This window comes from Cebus imitator, unplaced genomic scaffold (assembly GCF_001604975.1).
Source record: "Cebus imitator isolate Cc_AM_T3 unplaced genomic scaffold, Cebus_imitator-1.0 Scaffold77, whole genome shotgun sequence".
NCBI classification, from domain to species: domain Eukaryota; kingdom Metazoa; phylum Chordata; class Mammalia; order Primates; family Cebidae; genus Cebus; species Cebus imitator.
In genome coordinates this window covers 643,372-662,291 of record NW_016107392.1, presented here as the reverse complement: position 1 = coordinate 662,291, position 18,920 = coordinate 643,372, and the positions used below count along the sequence as shown (strand labels likewise).

The following is an 18,920-nucleotide window of genomic DNA, read 5'->3' as shown; positions in this document are numbered from 1 at the left end:
GGTCTCCCTAAAGAGAACCAGCATCTATCTCAGTATGTCAATAACCTCTCCATTACCGGCGCATGAGGCTTCTCAGTTGGGAAGGCTTGGCCTGCATAATACAATGGCAGAAAGAGGAATCTTCTACTGAAAGCTACTGAGAAAGATTCTTGAGGACAAGATGGGCTGGACTTTAAGGATGACATTAACTGACAATAAAATGGTTGTTTCTCCTCCACTTTCTTCTTCTAAACCACCCTCCCTCCCTATTGTTGAAGATGTAAAATCAAATGGAAATATCTGATGGCTACTTGTCACAAAATCTTTCAAACTCACATGCAACAAAATGGCAAAACAAAAACAAGAACAACCCAAGTGTCATCATCAAGTTTTCTGTTTTATTTAAGATTTTAGTTTTAATTCTGAAGAAAGAGGTACATTTCCTTGTTTTTAGTTTTAGCATCAGGTTATAACCAGGTTTCTGTTTTCTTTTCTCCTGTCTTTTCAATACTGCACAAACGTCCAGAAACTACAGGGTTAAGTAAAAGCTGCAGGCAAGAAGGTCAGAGATTTGCTCCTGATGGTGATCAGATGGCCCCAGAGCAGTGCTATCTCAGAGTGCCTAGTCAGGTGAATTGATGGTAAAAGAAAAAAAGATTTTGACAGAGGAGAAAGACTGAAGAAATCACTTACATTTCAGCTCTTATATTATTAATAGGTATTAAATCTGTGAATACTTTTTTTCTTTAAAACATTTCAATTTACTTTAAAGCCAAAAATTTTTTCTCTTTTAAAAAAATTACTTCTCACCTCCTTATAAACTCTTTAGCAATCAGCCAGTTACTACTACAGATCAATTTGTCTTTCCATCAGCTTCCAATAAATTCTTTTGCTTAACGACACAATCAACTTGCCATCAACTTGCCAAAATAATTAAAAATTAAATTAAAAGCATTTTTCCTGCAATAATAATAAGCTGAATATAAGATGGATGCTAGGACCACTGCTTTCCCCCATGCATTTAGCAATCTCATGTAAATGAACCTGGTTCTCAAACTTCTGCAGTTGATAATGCATTTACTTGACCTTTCCTATAGATTAATCGTCATTTTCTGCTAAGCAGATTATGTCATTATTATGCGCAACAGACAAACAATAATTTTCTAAGTATGGAGACTGCCCTTTGATATTTTTTTCTCTCCTTAAAAAGGCATTTTTAGAAACATTCAACAGTGTCACTCAAATGCTGGATCAACAGAAACTTTTACAATTAAAAAAGAGATGGTAATGACCCTGTGATCGCATTGCATCTGGGGGTAGGGAGAAAAAAATTGATCAGGAACTGGATTCTTCAGAACATAAGAGATGAGAAGGGAGCCGTGGGTGGTGGGCTGAGAGGGAGAAAACAGAGTGGGACAAATCCTGCGTTTTCTAATGGTTACTCCTCTTTGCCTAATGGCGGTCCAGTGTTGAGCTCTGTAGTAAATCTGTGGGGGTTTTGCTGGGGGGTCTGAAGGCTGTCTGAAAGCCTGGGGGTGGGGAGTGGAAGCTGGAAGGGTTTGAAGGAGGAGGGTAGGGATTCCAACTGGCTCTGTGCAGTGGGATCTGTGTGCTGAAGGGGGCGCTGTGGTGGGTCTGTGATGGAGCAGCGCTGGGGCCGTCCATCTCTGTGAGGGCCTGAAGGGATTTTAGCCAGTGTGGAGGATTGTCATCTTGAAGAGAGTCTAAACTGTTTCCTGAAGACGCTGGAATACCTAAGGAGAGAAAAGAAAAAAGAGAGGAAACGGTGAGTTTGTGCAGAAAGAAGAAGAAGGTCGTCAAACAAATTTAGAAAACAAAATCAAAAGGAAACACTGAAGAGATTACAATTTTCAACTCCTTCCAAAAAGACGTTTTAAACCTTATGTTCCTTTGATCCTCCCCCAACAACCAAGACTTGTCGTCACACAAATCCATGCCTCCTCTTGAACTAGACTTAGTCCCCCACTGTCACAGAGGTGGAGCTGCAAAACACCATTGCACGACCGCATTTCCCAATTGTGCTTTTCCTCCTCTAACAGGGATACGTAACAAGACAGCCTTATAATAGAGAGCTTTATAACAAAAAGTGGAGTATGTTCCTTATCAGAAGAGTCAGTCAGATCCTTTTGTACTTTGAGGTCTACAAAATACACATGTCGCCAGACGTTAACACCTACTTAAACCAAAACAAGCAACCTAGGCACCAAATGCCTTCTTATTAATACACAACTAGGCCGACAGCTTCAACGAGACTTGTGTGACCCCTGAGAACAAAACAAGCCACTCCACACTTGTGGCTTTGTGAAAAGAAACTTATGTTGAAGAGATCTCTGTTGTTTTTTTTTTTAAATCTGTGCTAAAAACCAAACTGTTGGCAGTCAGTGGAGCTGAAGGGAGTGAGAAAGTTACCTGTGATGATGGCTGGGTCTGTCCAGCTGCCAGGGCTGTCCCAACTCAGGCTGTCGGTGGTGGCAGTGTTGGACGTTGGTGCACTGTGGTTGGCGTTGGAGGGGGAAGAAGAATTGGGCAGTCCACCAAAGTTGATGTTAATGTTGGGTAGAAGTGCCCTTAGCCCGTCCTGCCATTCCTTCATATTTAAACTCTCTACAGAACTGCTGTTGTCTGGGAGATTTACCAACAAAAAAATGAAAGATAAAAAAAAAAATAAAAAGCTACGTTAGAAACATATGTTGCTCTTTAGTGGTTAAGCGGGAGAAGAATTATTCTTTCTTTACTGAGCATTTAAAATGGGTTGTCCTAGCAAGATAAACTTGGTTAGGATTTTGCTCGTGAGCTCAGAGCCCCTGAAGTGAGGAAAAACCTGCTCAAGGATCAGGAGAGGGAGCTTCTTATCTGTCTATAGCCTCTTCACCATTATGGGTTTCTAAATCAATAATCCAGTTTAAAGACTCAATGCTCCAGAGCACAATTTAGTTCCAGCTACATTATGAAGTTTCAGTTAGTGAGGCATTTAGCCAGCTGAGCTGATTTACACTATAAAAAAAGCAAGACTACAAAGTCCAATATAGGAGCTTATTTCTCAGCCCATCAAATGGAAGAAAAGTCATTTTATGAAGAAAACATAAGCAATAGAAAAAGAAAAATAATTAAGCCCTTCTTGATTATAAAACTGGTAATGTGTTTCAGAAGAGAAAAGCAGTAATGAACAGGCTTTTGAATTTGAAAAGAATGTATTTCCATTAGTCACTAAGGCCAAGGAGGCAGGAGCTGATACCTTTTAGATGGAATAATTTCCAACACGGCCTGCCTGCTCTACTCCAACAGTTCTACCAGTCATTCACAGCCTGGATCCTGGAGTCCTACAGTTTTCTGGGTTTATTTCTGAATAGTGTCAAACATGAGAAGATACTAGCAACATAAAAAAGGCTCTTTATAAATTGTGACTAAACTAACTTGATCTACTACCATCCAGCATCTACATAATATAACTAACAGTTGGGGGGGTGGTGAAGTATAACAACTACTTAGATAACTGTCTTCTTTAATACTTAGATAATTGTTTTATCGAAATAGGAATGTAAGTCAAATTACAAACTGGAGTTTTTGAAAAAAGTATAGAAAAAATACTTCTGATTCCATAGAACTGATTAGCAATCGACACTGAGAAAGAGGGGGAGGAGGAGGATGTTCTATCAGGCATGATCTATGCTATACTGTGCAAAATCAGAATTTTCTTTTTGTAATTTTGCTTTGCACCAATGATCTATGCCAAATTATATCATGTTTCAACAAGTGAAGCATTTAACTCCATTGGCCTTATTTACAAAAAGACAAAAAACTACAGCTAAACTGAACAAAAGTCATCTCTGAACTTACTAAGATGAAGAAAAAGCACTCTATGCTACACAAAACAAGACAACAGAAGGGGAAATAAATTCCCCAAGCCTACTTTCATTTCATAATTGATGTAATTTACTAAACCTCACATTTCTTATATTTGCAGACTATTTTACATTTGCATTGTTTATATGGTTTACAAGGCACTCTGATAATTATTTCATTTGATCTTCATAGCAGCCCTGTGAGGTAGGCAGAGGAGGATGAATAATCTGCGTTAAATAAATAAAGAAACAGATTCAGGAATAATTTGCCCAAGTTCACAAAACTTGTTATTGAGAACTTGAAACTGGACCCAATCTGTCAAAAAAAAAAAAAAAAGCAAGCAAGCTTATTCTTTCTTGATCTACTCTATATAGACTATTAATTAATTTTTTTTTTTTTTTTTTTGAGACAAAGTCTTGCTCTGTCACCAGGCTGGAGTACAGTGGCGCGATCTCGGCTCACTGCAATCTCCACCTCCTGGGTTCAAGCGATTCTCCTGCCTCAGCCTCCCGAGTAGCTGGGACTATGGGTGCACGCCCAGCTGATTTCTGTATTTATTAAGTAGAAACGGTTTCACCATGTTGGTCAGGCTGGTCTTGAACTCCTGACCTTGGGTGATCCACCCGCCTCAGCCTCCCAAAGTGCTGGGATTACAGGCGTGAGTCACCGTGCCTGGCTTCAGACTATTAATTTTTAAAGGGTCAAATATTAAAGGGAAAGCCCAGGGGAAGACCCATGATTGAAAGGAGAAACGCAGAAGCATTTCAGTTATGTCCACTGGCCATGATTAGTAGAGAGATAATTGTGGCTGAAGGAAGAAACTGGACTTTGTGGCCAGGAGAAAAAATTCTAATCGAGAATACAATCATGAGTTTCCCCCTGGCTACCTAACTACATGAGACATAAACAAGATCACAAATTTAAATCCTAGAACACTCTCAGTTACAGGAAGGTGTACGGCTATGGTACGTTCTAACGCTCAAAGCAGTCAAACTTTCAGGCTGAATAACTTAAAATGGTTTCCAATTAGCAAAAACAAAATGAGAAACTTCCTAGGAGAAAAATAAAATCCCCCAGAAATAAAAATATGATGTATAACTAACTACATGGGAAGATTTTCAGTAAGATAAATGCTCTTATACCGAGTGGCTAAAGTCCCTAAGAAGTCCATGTAAATTATGATCCTCCCTCTTCTACTGAATAGGGAAAGAGAAATTTCCCACAACTCAGAAACTGGTAAATTGCCCCTACCTTTTGCTTTACCAGTTAGTGAGCAATTATTGAGGAACATTTAATTTTGCACTAACAGAATAACACCTGCATTCATATAAAGTTTATTTGAAAATTAGTAATAAAGTCACAAAACAAAGGCAGAAGGGTTATATGAGAACTCTCTGTACTTCCCACTCAGTTTTGCTGTGAACCTAAAACTACTCTAAAAAAAGTTTTTTAAGGGACATTTGTTCCTGTAATTGCAGACTAATCAAATCAAGCAAGAGTATGTTAGCCAAAGAAATTCACATATGGCACATGATGCAGAGACAGTGAGAAACGTAGATCCTCCCAGGTGCACTATGATTACAGGATGCCTTGGGAAATAAATTAGCCAGTTTATAATGCAACAATCTTGACACCTCTCCTCCCCTCAAAAAATCCTGTGCCTTGACATTTTGGGAGCCTGACAGCATGGGTGTGTGGCTTACAGCAAAGCTGCAAGTGTTATAGGGAAGTAGAGTGATGCTTTTAGCTCTTGGACTAGGACCATATTCCATCTAGCTCAGAAGAAAAGGAGTTTATTTCACTGTTTTCTTCACTATTGCTATGCCAAGAGTTGGCACAAAGAAAAGGTGAGAGAAAAGAAATCAGCTTAATCCTAACCCCATCAAAATAGCTCATCTCAGTCCACCCATATCTGAAGTCACCTCCTTGACTCCCCATTCCCTTCCAATGACCCAAATTTGTCTTGGCAAAAAGGGCTTCTGGCAATTCCATGCTTTGAAACACACACAGCAGGTTTTATCAACCTCATCACTACTTACAGTTTGAACTACATAATTCTCTGTAGTGGACTGCCGTCCTAAGCACTGTGGGAGGTTTAGCAGCATTGCTGGCCTCTACCCACTAGATGCTAGGAGCACCGACTCCCCAGCTTTGACAGCTGAAATTGTCTTTAGACATTTCAAATGTCTTCTAGGGAAGCAAAATTGCACCAGAACCAATGACACAAAGGAAACCAATTCTTCTGCTTCTAGGGCTCTAAATGATCTCACTTGAATACACATTTTCCTTTCAAATAGTACCAGTACCATTGACTCAACTTGATGCAAGTTCATTTTCTTTTATTTATACAGGACTTCACACTGGAGTACAATTCAATGTGTATAAGTCAGTAGGTCTCACTGAAAAAACATTGTAGATAGGTTGTGTAAGGCAGCTGCACAACTGGCTGTCAATATAATTTAGGCACGTATATCCCAGGACCCCTAATTCATAAGGAGAAATAACAATGGCCTTACTGTCTCATAAGGATAAAAATAAGAGAAGGAAAAGCAATTTGGAGCACATTTATTACCTGCTAAATGCCTAACAACAAATGCTCCACTAGTGGTCAATATGGAACGGACAGTAAACTTTCCAAAAAGCTAAGGCAGGGTGTTTCTTACTGCCAGGAACTAGCCCTGTGCACAAGTCTCCTTTTAGGAACTTAGAGATAATACCCATCATTCTCAGAGGTACTGTGTAGTCAGTCTAATCAATGGGTCTTCTCATCACTAAAACATTGCAAAGACAAGATATCAGAAAGTACTTTAAACTGTAAGATGTGAAAAGAGCAACCAAAGTATAATAAAAATCAAGTTGCCAAATATTTTATATTAAAAAAATACTAATTTTTTAAAAAGTAATTAGTAATAGTATAATACATAAGGGAAGGGGGGTTTATTCTTAAAGAACTGGTAATATATTTAGATGTTTCCTGATGTTAAAAAAATTTTACTTTATGGCATACAAATATGTACAACGAAACACTATTTTCAGTTCTAAACAATTTGAGGGCAGGAAAGGGTGTCAAGTTGTTTGTAGCCGTTTTATTTTTCAGTGTAGAACTCAAAGGTACACAATTTAAAGTACTTTCAAGATGCCACGTGCCACACTTTCATATTCTACTGTATAAGAAGTATCAATATACTTCCAGTTTACCTGCCTCAGAAAACGTCTTATTAAAGAAGAAATTATAGTTAAAACTCTGCTACCTTGTTGGTCAAGGTAGCAGAATCCACAGTAAGCCGATGATGAGGTACTAAACAAGTTGACAAATCTAGTTTTTAGCAATGACGACAGTTTAAAACCTCAGTATAAAATGCGTCTATTAAGACCGCCAAGCAAAAAACCAAGGCAGCTCTTTACTGAGTGCCTACAGTGTGCATGGAACACAAAAGCAGTCAAACCATGACCTCTATTTTCAAGGGGCTAAACGTCTAGACAGTGGGACGATGAAAATACATGAAAAGTTCAAGAACTACATCTGAAAAAGCAACAGAAGAAATGCCCAGAGTGGTACATGATTAAAATACGCTATAGAAGTTCAGGAAAAAGGCAGGCCAGTTGGGACACGTGTGGGAACATGCTGGTGGGTGAAGAACAGTAGCATTTGTGGAGTTGCCATTTTAGTTACTACATAGCTCTCCCCCTCCTCCCACACCAAACCTGAAAATCTCACAACAGGTTGAAACTATCTTTAGTATTTCTACATAACACTGTACTAGTCCAACTGTTTACTAGGAAGTACACAGAAAGGCACTGAAACAATGACTATATTTTAGAATGAATTCGGACTTCTGACCTTTCACAAAACACTGCTTAGGCAAGCACACACAGTTGGCATTAACAGCATCCAGAGTGGGTATCTTTCCTTTCTGTTCTCCAGGTTAACTGCGATATGTTAATTATTATGAAATGTAAAACTATAAATAGCAAAATGTGGGCAAACCTGCTCCACACAGTAACCTGTCACTGGCAACAAGCCAGTGAGTTTTTCCAGCTGGTATACAAGCTTCACCTGAAAACAATGGAGGAAGTTGAGGGGGTGGGGCACCAGCACAAGGCACCCTTCCTTCCCATCTTGATTTCATGTATTTTACGTATTAGGGTACCATGTAAGACTTAATTTGAAAAATAAGATCTGCTGCTAAAAGGGTAAAGACATAGAAGACTTCTGTATAATGACAACATAGTGAGATAAAATACATTTAAAACAAGCCCAAAACAATTCCAGTATACTTGTTTCCACAAATATATTTTTCTGCTACCAAATCAGGATATTGTGCCTTCTTGGAATTCTTGCCTCTATCTTATTTTTGGTACCCCTTCCTCAAGGTCTTTTCATTAAACAATAAATTCTCCCCTCTGGGGAAGTAGTCACTGAGAGACCCAGTCACAAAATACACATTTTGAGCCATATTTAATGGTTATCACCAAAAGGCTCAATGCAATCTGATTTTGTTTTTCTAAAAAGCTTTCACCTTCCATCTTCACTGTTATCCTTTACATTTCAAAATCACAGGTGCCAGGGGCTAGGCTAAACAAATTTTTCTTGGTGCAAGTGGCTACCCATCAGAAACCTGGTTCCTACTATGATCCGCTCTTTGCCAGTTAGACTTTCAAATTTTTGTGCATTTTTAGAAGAACATAGGGAACAAACTGTCTTTCTTTTTTTTTTTTTGAGACAGAGTCTCGCTCTGTCGCCCAGGCTGGAGTGCAGTGTTTCAATCTCAGGTCACTTCAACCTCCGTCTCCCGATTCAAGTGATTCTCCTGCCTTAGCCTCCTGAGTAGGTGGGACTACAGGCACGCGCCACCACGTCCAACTAATTTTTGTATTTTTAGTAGAGACAGGGTGTCAGTATATTGGCCAGGCTGGTCTCGAACTCCTAACCTCATGATCCACCCGCCTTGGCCTCCCCAAGTGCTGGAATTACAGGTGTGAACCACCGTGCCTGGCCTACAACCTGTCATAACTCCTGCCCCCACCCCTCCCTCTTATACATGATCTCTTACCAGTTTTGGGATGGAGTGCATCTCCATCAGTATTTAATTTGAACAAAGTCTAAACTTCCTCAAACCTCAACAACGAATCTCTAAGTGACTCAAATACAAATGATTTATGCTGAACTAAACTTTAAAGAGCAGACAAAATTTGTCATATTGAAATTTAAAAGAAAGCCTTCATAATATAGGTGAGCTGCACTTCAGGGCAGTCACAAAAATCATTCCAATTTAATAACTAAAATATGCAGAAAAAATGACTTCTGAGTAAATGAATTGTTATAGACAGACATTATAAAATCAGTTTATGAAAAATGTTGTTCTAGTTAAAGTTTACACTCAAATTTCTAGAACTATGTTTATTATAAAGCAAGACAGACCAATACTGCACTAGATCACAGACAAAATCTTCAGGGTTTAATAAATCTGAAAGTAGAGTTTGGATTAAGTGGAAAAATCTTAAGAAACAAAATGCAAAAAGAGTTCTGAGCAGAAACAAAGAACCTGAACAAAGTAACAGCCAAAACAGCAACAAAAAAGTCAAACTTTGTTTATACTAGAAGGAAGTAGAAATGACACAAACAGAAAAATCCAGATTTGCTACATATAATTTGTGCTTTCTACACTTTACTCCCTCCGTTCTCCTTATCTAGAATGCTTTTTTGTTCTCTTCAGTTAGTTTTTATTCAATCTTCCAAAAGTCAAAGTCTCTTCCACCTGACAGCACTTATGGTTTGAATCACTCATTTGGCAGCACAGCCATCCACTGAAGTTACTGTCCACACTTACGTGTATTCATACTTCACCTCTCAACTCTGCTGAAAAGCCTGATGGGGACATCCTGTACATTCTTCAGCATGTAGCTCAGTGTCTTAGAAATTTTACATGCATTGAGATATCTGGTGGCCAGAGGGTCCGACTTGAGAAGAGCTGGAAAGTGACTTTCCCCAACAAAATCTATTTAATTCATAGCTATATAATGCTGTGAACAGATGGTTCTCTCCAAAAAGATGCAAAGCTTTCTGAATGCAGGAGGAGTAAGTTTTGGGGTCCAAGAGGCTTCTCTGCATGTAAACTGAAGGAAATGAGCCACTAAGATGTTATGTTTTTAATAGCATTTCAGATGCCAAAACACAAGCAAATATACTTTTTAAAGGTCCAATGCATCAAATTTGTTTAAAGAAGGAATGTTTTATTAAAAACAAATATTCTATTATGTGTACAGGACATTAAACAAAATTCTTTAAGATGTATTCTATCCCTTATTCTACCCCAGCCACTATTCCTTCACTCACGATGCACTTTATGTAATCAACTACTTTAGTATCAACAATCCAGTGAGGTTAGGTAGTAGCTTCATTTTACAAATGAAAAGGCTGAGTAGGTACTGGCAGTTTAAAGAATTTGCCCCAGGTTACAGACTAAAGTGTTGCAGTCAGCAATTAAAATCAGTCTGACTCCAAAGCATTTGTTCTTGCCATCAAGCATGCTATCAAACAGTCCATGTCCTGGGCAGGACTCATGGGCTAATAGAAAGGAAGGGCAAATGTGTTTAAACTACAACTTGGGATAATAAATGCTATTCTAGTATGAACAAAGACCTGTAGAACATAAAGAAGTAAGTAATTCGGCCATTCTACATGTAAGATAAAGTGTGAATCTGAAAACATCAAACAAGGCCTGGCACTGTGCCTCACGCCTGTAATCTTTGGGAGGCTGAGGTGGGCAGATCACGAGGTTAGGAATTTAAGATCAGCCTGGCCAACATGGTGAAACCCTGTCTCTAAGAAAAATATTTAAAAATTAAAAAAAAAGAAAAATTAGCTGAGCATGATGGCGTGTGCCTGTAATCCCAGCTGCTGTGGAGGCTGAGGCAGGAGAATTGCTTGAACTGGGACTGGAGAGGTGGAGGTTGCAGTGAGCCAAGATTGTACCACTGCACTCCAGCCTGGGCTACAGAGTGAGACTTCATCTCAAAAAAAAAAAAAAGAAAAACATCAGAGGAAAAGAAGCTGATATGGAAGAGGGAAAGGGTATCCCATGGAGAACACAGGGATGCACAGGCCACAGGCAGACAGGCAGCGAATAGAAAAATACAGTGGGAACATTTCAGAATACATGTAGATGTGTTTTGTTTTGCATAATGTGTATTATTCTCTTCTAGAATGCTCCTATAAGGATCTATAAATCTGTTTTGAAGAAGAATCAGATACATACACCCTTTGTAGCATCACAGACTGGATCAGGTGAGACCCGAAACAGAGTATGTAACCAACACTAAATGAAGGCAAGGGACAAAAATGACCCATATAAAAGATCTGTAAAATGTCAAAGAAGAACCTGGAGGGAAGCATTTAAATGAGCACAAAACTGAGCAGTGACGGCGAACAAAGTCCTGTGTGGAGATCCAAAGGTGGTCAAGGGAACGTAAAATAAGGAGAGGATACACAGATCACCAGAATATTCACCCAACATGACTTCCCCAAAACAAATGACAAAATTCCAGAGACATGGAGGGTGTCAACCGCCCTAACATCTTTGAGGTCTAAATCTACTAGAAGAAAATAAACCTGATAAAATATTCGTTGCTGATTCTCTCTCTTTTCCAAGGTGAAAATAAGGAGGAGAACTTTTATTCTGGACTTAATTCTGATCAAAGAAGAACTGGTTGGCTACTGGAAAAATAACAGAAACCTTAGGAGGATGTGACATAATTTTAGGATTTACAGAAGCAAGAAATGAGAGTAACTATACTCGAGTTCTTAGATGGCAGGTATCCTGGCTATTTTGCAAATACCACAGTGTACTGCAATAATTTGTTTACATGTTCTTTTTACAACTAGACTTTGAGCTCCTCTAGGAAAAGGTCCTTGATTTGATCATTTATATGTAGTAAACAATGCCTGGGCCTAAACTTCAGTAGGCACTTTATGTTTTCTAAATGCATAACCCTGAAAATTTGCTTCCAGGTATTTATTTATTTATTTTTTGAAATGGAATCTTGCTCTGCGGCCCAGGCTGGAGTGCAATGGTGTGTTCTCGGCTCACTGCAACCTCTGCCTCCCAGGTTCAAGTGATTCTCCTGCCTCAGCCTTCTGAGTACCTGGGATTACAGGTGAGTGCCACCACACCAGGCTAATTTTTGCATTTTTAGTAGAGACAGGATTTCACCGTGTTGGTCAGGCTGGTCTCGAACTCCTGACCTCGTGATCTGCCCACTTCTGTCTCCAAAGTGCTGGGATTACAGGAGTTAAGCCACCGCACCCGGCCTGCTTCCAGGTTTTTAAAGAAACCAACTATCCAGAAAATATCAGAAAAAAGATGGGTGGGAGTGGTCCCGTGATTATAGGGAGCAGTGATTCGCAGGCCACAGAAGATGCTAAAACATGACATTTTGACAATGCAATAAGTAATTCTATAAGGAAAAGAAAATTAGAGGAAATCTAAAGTCAGTTGTTAAGGAGAATCTGATGGGATTAGATTTGAAAAGAAAGCTTAGAAAAGATAGGTACAAGTATATAACCTACTTTTATATAAAAGTTTAATTCTGGGGTTGTGCGCCATGGCTCACTCCTGTAATCCCAGCACTTTGGGAGGCCAAGGCAGGAGGAGCACGAGGTCAAGAGATCAAGACCATCCTGGCCAACATGGTAAAACCCTGTCTGTATTAAAAATACAAAAGAAAGTTAGCCGGGCATCGTGGGGCGTGCCTGTAGTCCCAGCTACTCTGGAGGCTGAGGCAGGAGAATTGCTTGAAACCAGAAAACGGAAGTTGCAGTGAGCTGGGATCGTGCCACTGCATTCCAGCATGGCGATAGAGCGAGTCTCTGACTCAAAAAAAAAAAAAAAAAGTCTCACACACACACACACACACACACACAAAAGTATAATTCTTAACGGATTAAAGTCAGAATCCATATGATCTGAGGAAAGTAAAAAATGCTGAAAGCAAGACAAAGCTATGTTTGGAATAAGGGGAATATTAGGAAAGGCCACTGCTCAGCTTATTGCCACATTAAGCCATGAGAAAAGGCAGGGCAATTTAGTTCCATGTTCATTTTGCCTCCTTCCATCTTTAGGTAAGAGCATGATCTTCTAACCAAAAGGACAGATTAAGTGATGTGAAGGAGGGAACTGTTAAGTCAGGAGAGATGCAAAGACATCACAAAAGCATCTACTCAATTCAAATGAGTTTAAATCTTTAGATTGAAAATGAGTTTTATCCCAGGTTCTTAATCCTCACAGGTGAGATAACAAAACCACTGTTAGAAAAGTGCCAGAAATGAAGAAAATGGCAGACTCTAGAAGCAACATGCTTAGAATTAGTTGAGAAAAGTCTAAAACAGATTTGGGGCTTGTTCATTTATTTAGAAATGAATATGACAGGTTTATCAATCACTGTCTGTCTGCCTGTGTTTGGGCGTATTTTTCATGGGAAATAATGTTTAGGATTTTGACTAGAACTCAGCTCCATTCCACCTAAAATATACAGGAAGCTTAATTCTGAAATTGAACAAGTAGTCATGGAGATAGGTTTCACTGACATTGTTTTCCACTGGAAAAGTCCTCGTATATCCCACCACCCACTTCCTTTCCCCTTCTGCTGCCCATCTAAACTCAAAGACTTTGTAGCTAGCTCTGTTTCCATCCCACTGACTTGTCAATCCTCCCCAAAAATGGAATAAAGTTATCAATGAGAGTCAATATGAATTTTCATAAAGAACAAATTCTATCAAAGTAATTTATTCTTTGGATAGGCTTCCTAGGATGTCAGAAGTATAATATATCTTGACTATATCTTGAATTCAGCAGTTTCTGGTAAAATTTGCTGATGGTTCCCTTTTGGGATAACATGGTAAAGTATAGATGGATAACAGCAGTGTTTAGATCAATCTACACAGAACCTGAGATACTGAGTCAGCCTATATTAACTCTATAATACTCTTGGCTTATATTTGACTCCATGCTTTTTATTATACTTAACAAAACCCATAAAGTTCATTTACATATGCAAACGGAAAGCCAATTCTACAGATGACAGAATAGCGGAAACTACAACTATTCTTAAAATTCTTCCATTCTTTGACAAATGTTATTAATAGTGTTATTAATAACATGCATCTACCACTTCATAACCGCATAGTTCTTTCATAAGACAAACTTATAAGATGGGGATATACAAACAAGATACATTCTAATCATACCAAATCCCAACACACACAATTTAACAGATATACATTAGATTTTTAAAAATGCATTTGGAAAGGACAGAATGGAAAAGATCTAACTAACCATTAGGTGTATGGAAAAAGGTCTAGTGATTTTGCTTAACAGGCTTATGATACTTGGTATGGCAACTAGGTCAATGGAATGTCTAAAAAAGTAACATTAAGACTATATAAATAGATGTGCAATGTCTAAATTAGCAGTTGTATGACCTTAGGCAAATCACATATGATAATCACTCTGTTTCTCATTTATAAAATGCAGATAACTACCCTACAGGATATTTTTATAAAAGTCTGCAAACATAAGGGAAATACAAGCATTAGTAACAAGTTTTAATAAAAGAGATTATCTGATATGTGGATTATTATATTCAAGTGTAAGCTTCATATTTTAAGAAAGGCAATGTCAAGTCAAAATATTTGTAAAGGAGAATTAAGACTAAGAAAGAATTCAAAATCACGTTACGTGTAGAATGGTTTAAAGAAGTGAGGATGATGTTTGATCTACATCCAAAAGTTAACAGACCAGTGGTCTTCAAGTGTTTAACAAAACCCACTTAAGAAGTACAATTGGAGGCCGGGCGCGGTGGCTCAAGCCTGTAATCCCAGCACTGTGGGAGGCCGAGGCGGGTGGATCACGAGGTCAAGAGATCGAGACCATCCTGGTCAACATGGTGAAACCCCGCCTCTACTAAAAATACAAAAAATTAGCTGGGCATGGTGGCGCGTGCCTGTAATCTCAGCGACTCAGGAGGCTGAGGCAGGAGAATTGCCTGAACCCAGGAGGCGGAGGTTGCGGTGAGCCGAGATCGCGCCATTGCACTCCAGCCTGGGTAACAAGAGCGAAACTCCGTCTCAAAAAAAAAAAAAAAAAAAAAAAAAAAAAAAAAAAAAAGAAAAAATTAGATAAAAAAAAAAAAAAAAAAAAAAAAAAAAAAAAAAAAAAAAAAAAAAAAAAAAAAAAAAAAAAAAAAAAAAAAGTACAATTGGTAAAATATTTTGGTTTAATCAAGAGAAAACATTTCTAATAATTACAAGTTGCCCTAAAGAACTCCCTACCTAGCAAAGTACAAAGCTCCTACAACAGCTCAGGAGTGCACACAAAGCATTCTGAAAAAGCAGGTATATCGGAGAGACTTTCTGAACTGTGTATGTGTTTCATGGAAGATTTATCAATATTTATATATTTATGGGTATCACAAATGAGGAATCAGATAAGAAAAGTATATGTTTTTTTTTTTAAAGGTACGTCTGTGTGTATGAGTGTGTACGGGGGGTGTGGGAAAAATACAGAAAAGCCAAGAGCTGAGGTTTCCTGAGTTCAGAGGTAAAAAAAAAAAAAGGAAGAAAAGGATTAATCACATAGCGAGTGGGTGACGTGTAGGGCAGAAGATCTTAACAATGAACACCACAATGCCAGAATAGAACCAAAAATGAATTATAACTCATTTGCAAATGAATCTGACTAAATGCTTCCCAAAGTCCAGATTAACACAAAACAAATCCATGCTTTGCAGGCCTCCAGAATTGACACCAATCTTAACCACCAATTTTCTTTCCACAAACATTTATTGCATGTCTACTCTGTACCATTTTCTCTGGAGCTTGATGCTGTGACTTTCTCTAACAGCCTCCTAAAAACCATGCTGTTCTGCATTTTTTTTTAAAAGGCTAGTCAAGTGAAGCTCTGCTTATTTCTTAGCAGATCACTCAGGACTGGCCATTCCAAATGAAGTCTGTAATAGCTTTTGATTGTTTAGTGCCAATAAAATATTTTTATTGGGGCAGAAGTTTCTCTTCAGATGAAACTTCTCTTCAATACTTTCATTCAGATGAAAGTATTTTGCTTCCTATACAGCAAATCCCTTTATATATCGATTGAAAGTCCTAAGATTTCTGATGTTCATAATTTTCTAAATTAAAAGATTTTCAAGTTATCTAAAAGTTATTTAAAACATCAAACCCAGTTCTTTACTGCATTTGATTACACAGCATACTTTTATTTCAACAGTGAAGATCAGTCAGTCTTATCTTTTTCTAAAAGATGTCTCCTATCAGCGTCGAATCATCCTAAGCATTTAAATCAACATAACAAAAATCCCAAATGAGAATACAATTATCCACTTTTCTGAAACATCATTTTACTTAACAGATTCTTCAAAATCCAGTTATGAGCTTCATTGTTAGAAAGTATCTTTTTAGGCATTAAAAGATAATCTAATTTCAGAAGAAAAAATATTTCAGAAATGGTATAACTTCATTATTTTATAAAACTGAATGAAATGGAGATGGATATCATCATGCTGAAAAAAATTTCCAATACAAGAGACCAAGCATACATCTTTAAGAGTTATTTCTAACTGTACTAGTTACCCAAGCCAAAAGACATTAAGGTTTTCAGACTGTTTTTAAAATAAATGTCTGTTTAGCAAAATAAGCATTTATATTCTGAAATTTAACTATTTTAGCTAAGTAAAATGTGTGATTAAAAAATAAGACTAAGGAAAACTTAAATGTACATTACTAAGTGAAAGAAGACAATCTGAAAAAGCTACATTAGTTTTAAAACTAATCTGTACTTTCTAAAAATGACCCTGAAACTCCTCTGTGTTCCACCTATTAATCACCCAGATCATCAATTGGGTTCATCAACTGTAACATATGTACCACTCTGGTTGGGGGGTGCTGATAATAGAGAACACTGTGCATGCGATAGGAGCAGGGAATATAATGAGAAGTCTCTGGACTTTCCACTCAATTTTGCTGTGAACCTAAAATAGCTCTAAAAAATAAAGTCTATTTGAAAAGAAAATTATTTTGCTTTTTATTCCTCCTTACAACATATTCACATATTAGGAGAAATATAAACTTTTTTGTTTTCAATTGCAAATGGTATCTCAATCTACAAAGAATTAAGTCTTAATTATGAACACATCTTTTCTAGACCTATAAGATGATACTCCTGTGGAAGACAGTTTCAAAAGACCCTGAATTCAAAAATGTATATACTCATCACATCACAAGGGGCCTCAGTTTAAAAATCATTCAAAGTATATAATTATTTAAGTGTTCATCCTTAGCTATAATTCATAGCTGAATTTGGGACAGATTGCCAGAGATAATCGTGACAGAACCAATTCTCAGTCAGTATTGAATCTTACTTCAAAAGAAGGAAGAGAAGAAAGAAGACTAGATGAATACATTTTCAAATACAAATCAGAAACTGCAATATTCTTACTTCAGATATGCCGGAGCTATATACTGAATTAGAACCAATATTTTACTGAAAAAAAATTTATTAAAAACCACATTTGTAAAACTTTGAATTTTAGTCATACTGTTGAGAAGTGTCAAATGACTTTTTATAAGAGCGAGAATTGCCTTAGAAGTTGGGGGACTGAACAATGTCCAAGTTTTACAATGTCAAAAATCTCTATTGATCCAAAATTTTACAGTGCAATGGTCGTTCTTCAATCTGCTCCAAAATCCAGAATATGACTTCTGTTTAAATGTGTTGTTTTGATTTAAAAGAGAGAGAAGACTGGGCACAGTGGCTCACACCTATACTCCCAGCACTTTGGGAGGCCAAGGCAGGTGGATCATCTGAGGTCGGGAGTTCGATATCAGCTTGGCTAACAAGGCGAAACCCTATCTCTACTAAAAATATAAAAATTAGCCGGGCATGGTGGCATGGACCCGTAATCCCAGCTACCTGGGCGGCTGAGGCAGGAGAATCACTTGAATCTGGGAGGCGAAGGTTGCAGTGAGCTGACACTGCGCCACTGCCCTCCAGCCTGGGTGACAGAGACCCTGTCTCAAACAAAATAAAAATAAAAGAGAGAGAAGAAGGGGGAAAAAAAAAGAGTAGACTTGTTTAGGATCAAAAGCCAGTATGGAATAAGCTGAAAAGTGAGTTAGAATAGTTACTGGGAAGATAGAGCGTCTGCTGACTCTGGTAATTGAGCAAAAAGACTGAGAAAACACTCAGTAAACTGATGGGGAGAGATCGCTCTCCTTTTAAGAGGGAGAGCGGTTGTGCCTGTAATCCCAGCACTTTGGGAGGCCAAGGCACATGGGTGGATTGGGCTTAGTTAGGAGTTTCAGACTAGCCTGGGCAACAAGGCAAAACTCTGTCTCTAAAAGAATACAAAAATTAGCCAGGTGTGGTGGTGTGTGCCTGTAGCCCCAGCTACTTGAGGGGATGACATGGGAGGATCACTTGAGCTGTGAGGTCAAGGCTGTAGTGAGCCATGTTTACACCACTGAACTCCAAGCTGGGCAACACAGTGAAACCCTGTCTCAAATGGAAAAGAAAGAAAAAAGAAAAGAAAAGGGAAAATTCAGTCCTATCAGGGATCCAGTAGAAAAATCATAAAGGTGGTGTACATTAAGATCATTAAGATTTAGTCATGACCTCCCTGCTAACTGTGGTAAATTACATGGAGAAACTTTTTTTGTCCAAAGAAAAAGAAACTGGATAGAGAGGTGAACACAAGCTATCAAGAGACTCATAACAGTCAACAGTTAAAACCTGAAAGCTTGTTATTTAAAAAAAGGTTGCAGGGCTTTGTGTGTTTATTTGGAGATTATCTAAAATCCTTGCTTATTTTAATAATATGCTTTAGGCCGGGTGTGGTGGCTCACGCCTGTAATCCCAGCACTTTGGGAGGCCGAGGCAGGTGGATCACGAGGTCAAGATATCGAGACCATCCTGGTCAACATGGTGAAACCCCGTCTCTACTAAAAAAAAAACTACAAAAAATTAGCTGGGCATGGAGGCGCGTGCCTGTAATCCCAGCTACTCAGG

General features: G+C 38.2%; 1 protein-coding gene and 1 long non-coding RNA gene across 6 annotated transcripts in view; both read right to left on the bottom strand.

Moving 5' to 3' along the window:
* Nucleotides 1-355: 355 nt before the first annotated feature.
* Nucleotides 356-18,920, bottom strand: part of CNOT4 (CCR4-NOT transcription complex subunit 4) — a 146,212-nt gene continuing 127,647 nt past the window's right edge. For 2 of the 5 annotated variants that reach the window (XM_017532512.2, XM_017532514.1), the window contains exons 11-12: nt 2,410-2,622; nt 356-1,733 (exon numbers count right to left, since the gene is read on the bottom strand). In XM_017532512.2, the coding sequence (XP_017388001.1) occupies nt 1,432-1,733; nt 2,410-2,622 (515 nt within the window). In that variant the 3' untranslated portion in view covers nt 356-1,431. The remainder of the gene's footprint in view (nt 1,734-2,409; nt 2,623-18,920) is intronic. The other 3 variants (XM_017532515.2, XM_017532516.2, XM_017532513.2) reach the window with 2 other exon arrangements.
* On the bottom strand, nt 6,740-10,664 carry LOC108307226. Its single transcript, XR_001826451.2, has 2 exons — nt 10,450-10,664; nt 6,740-7,297 (listed from the first exon to the last, which is right to left on the bottom strand). It is a non-coding gene; the product is annotated as an uncharacterized LOC108307226 (long non-coding RNA).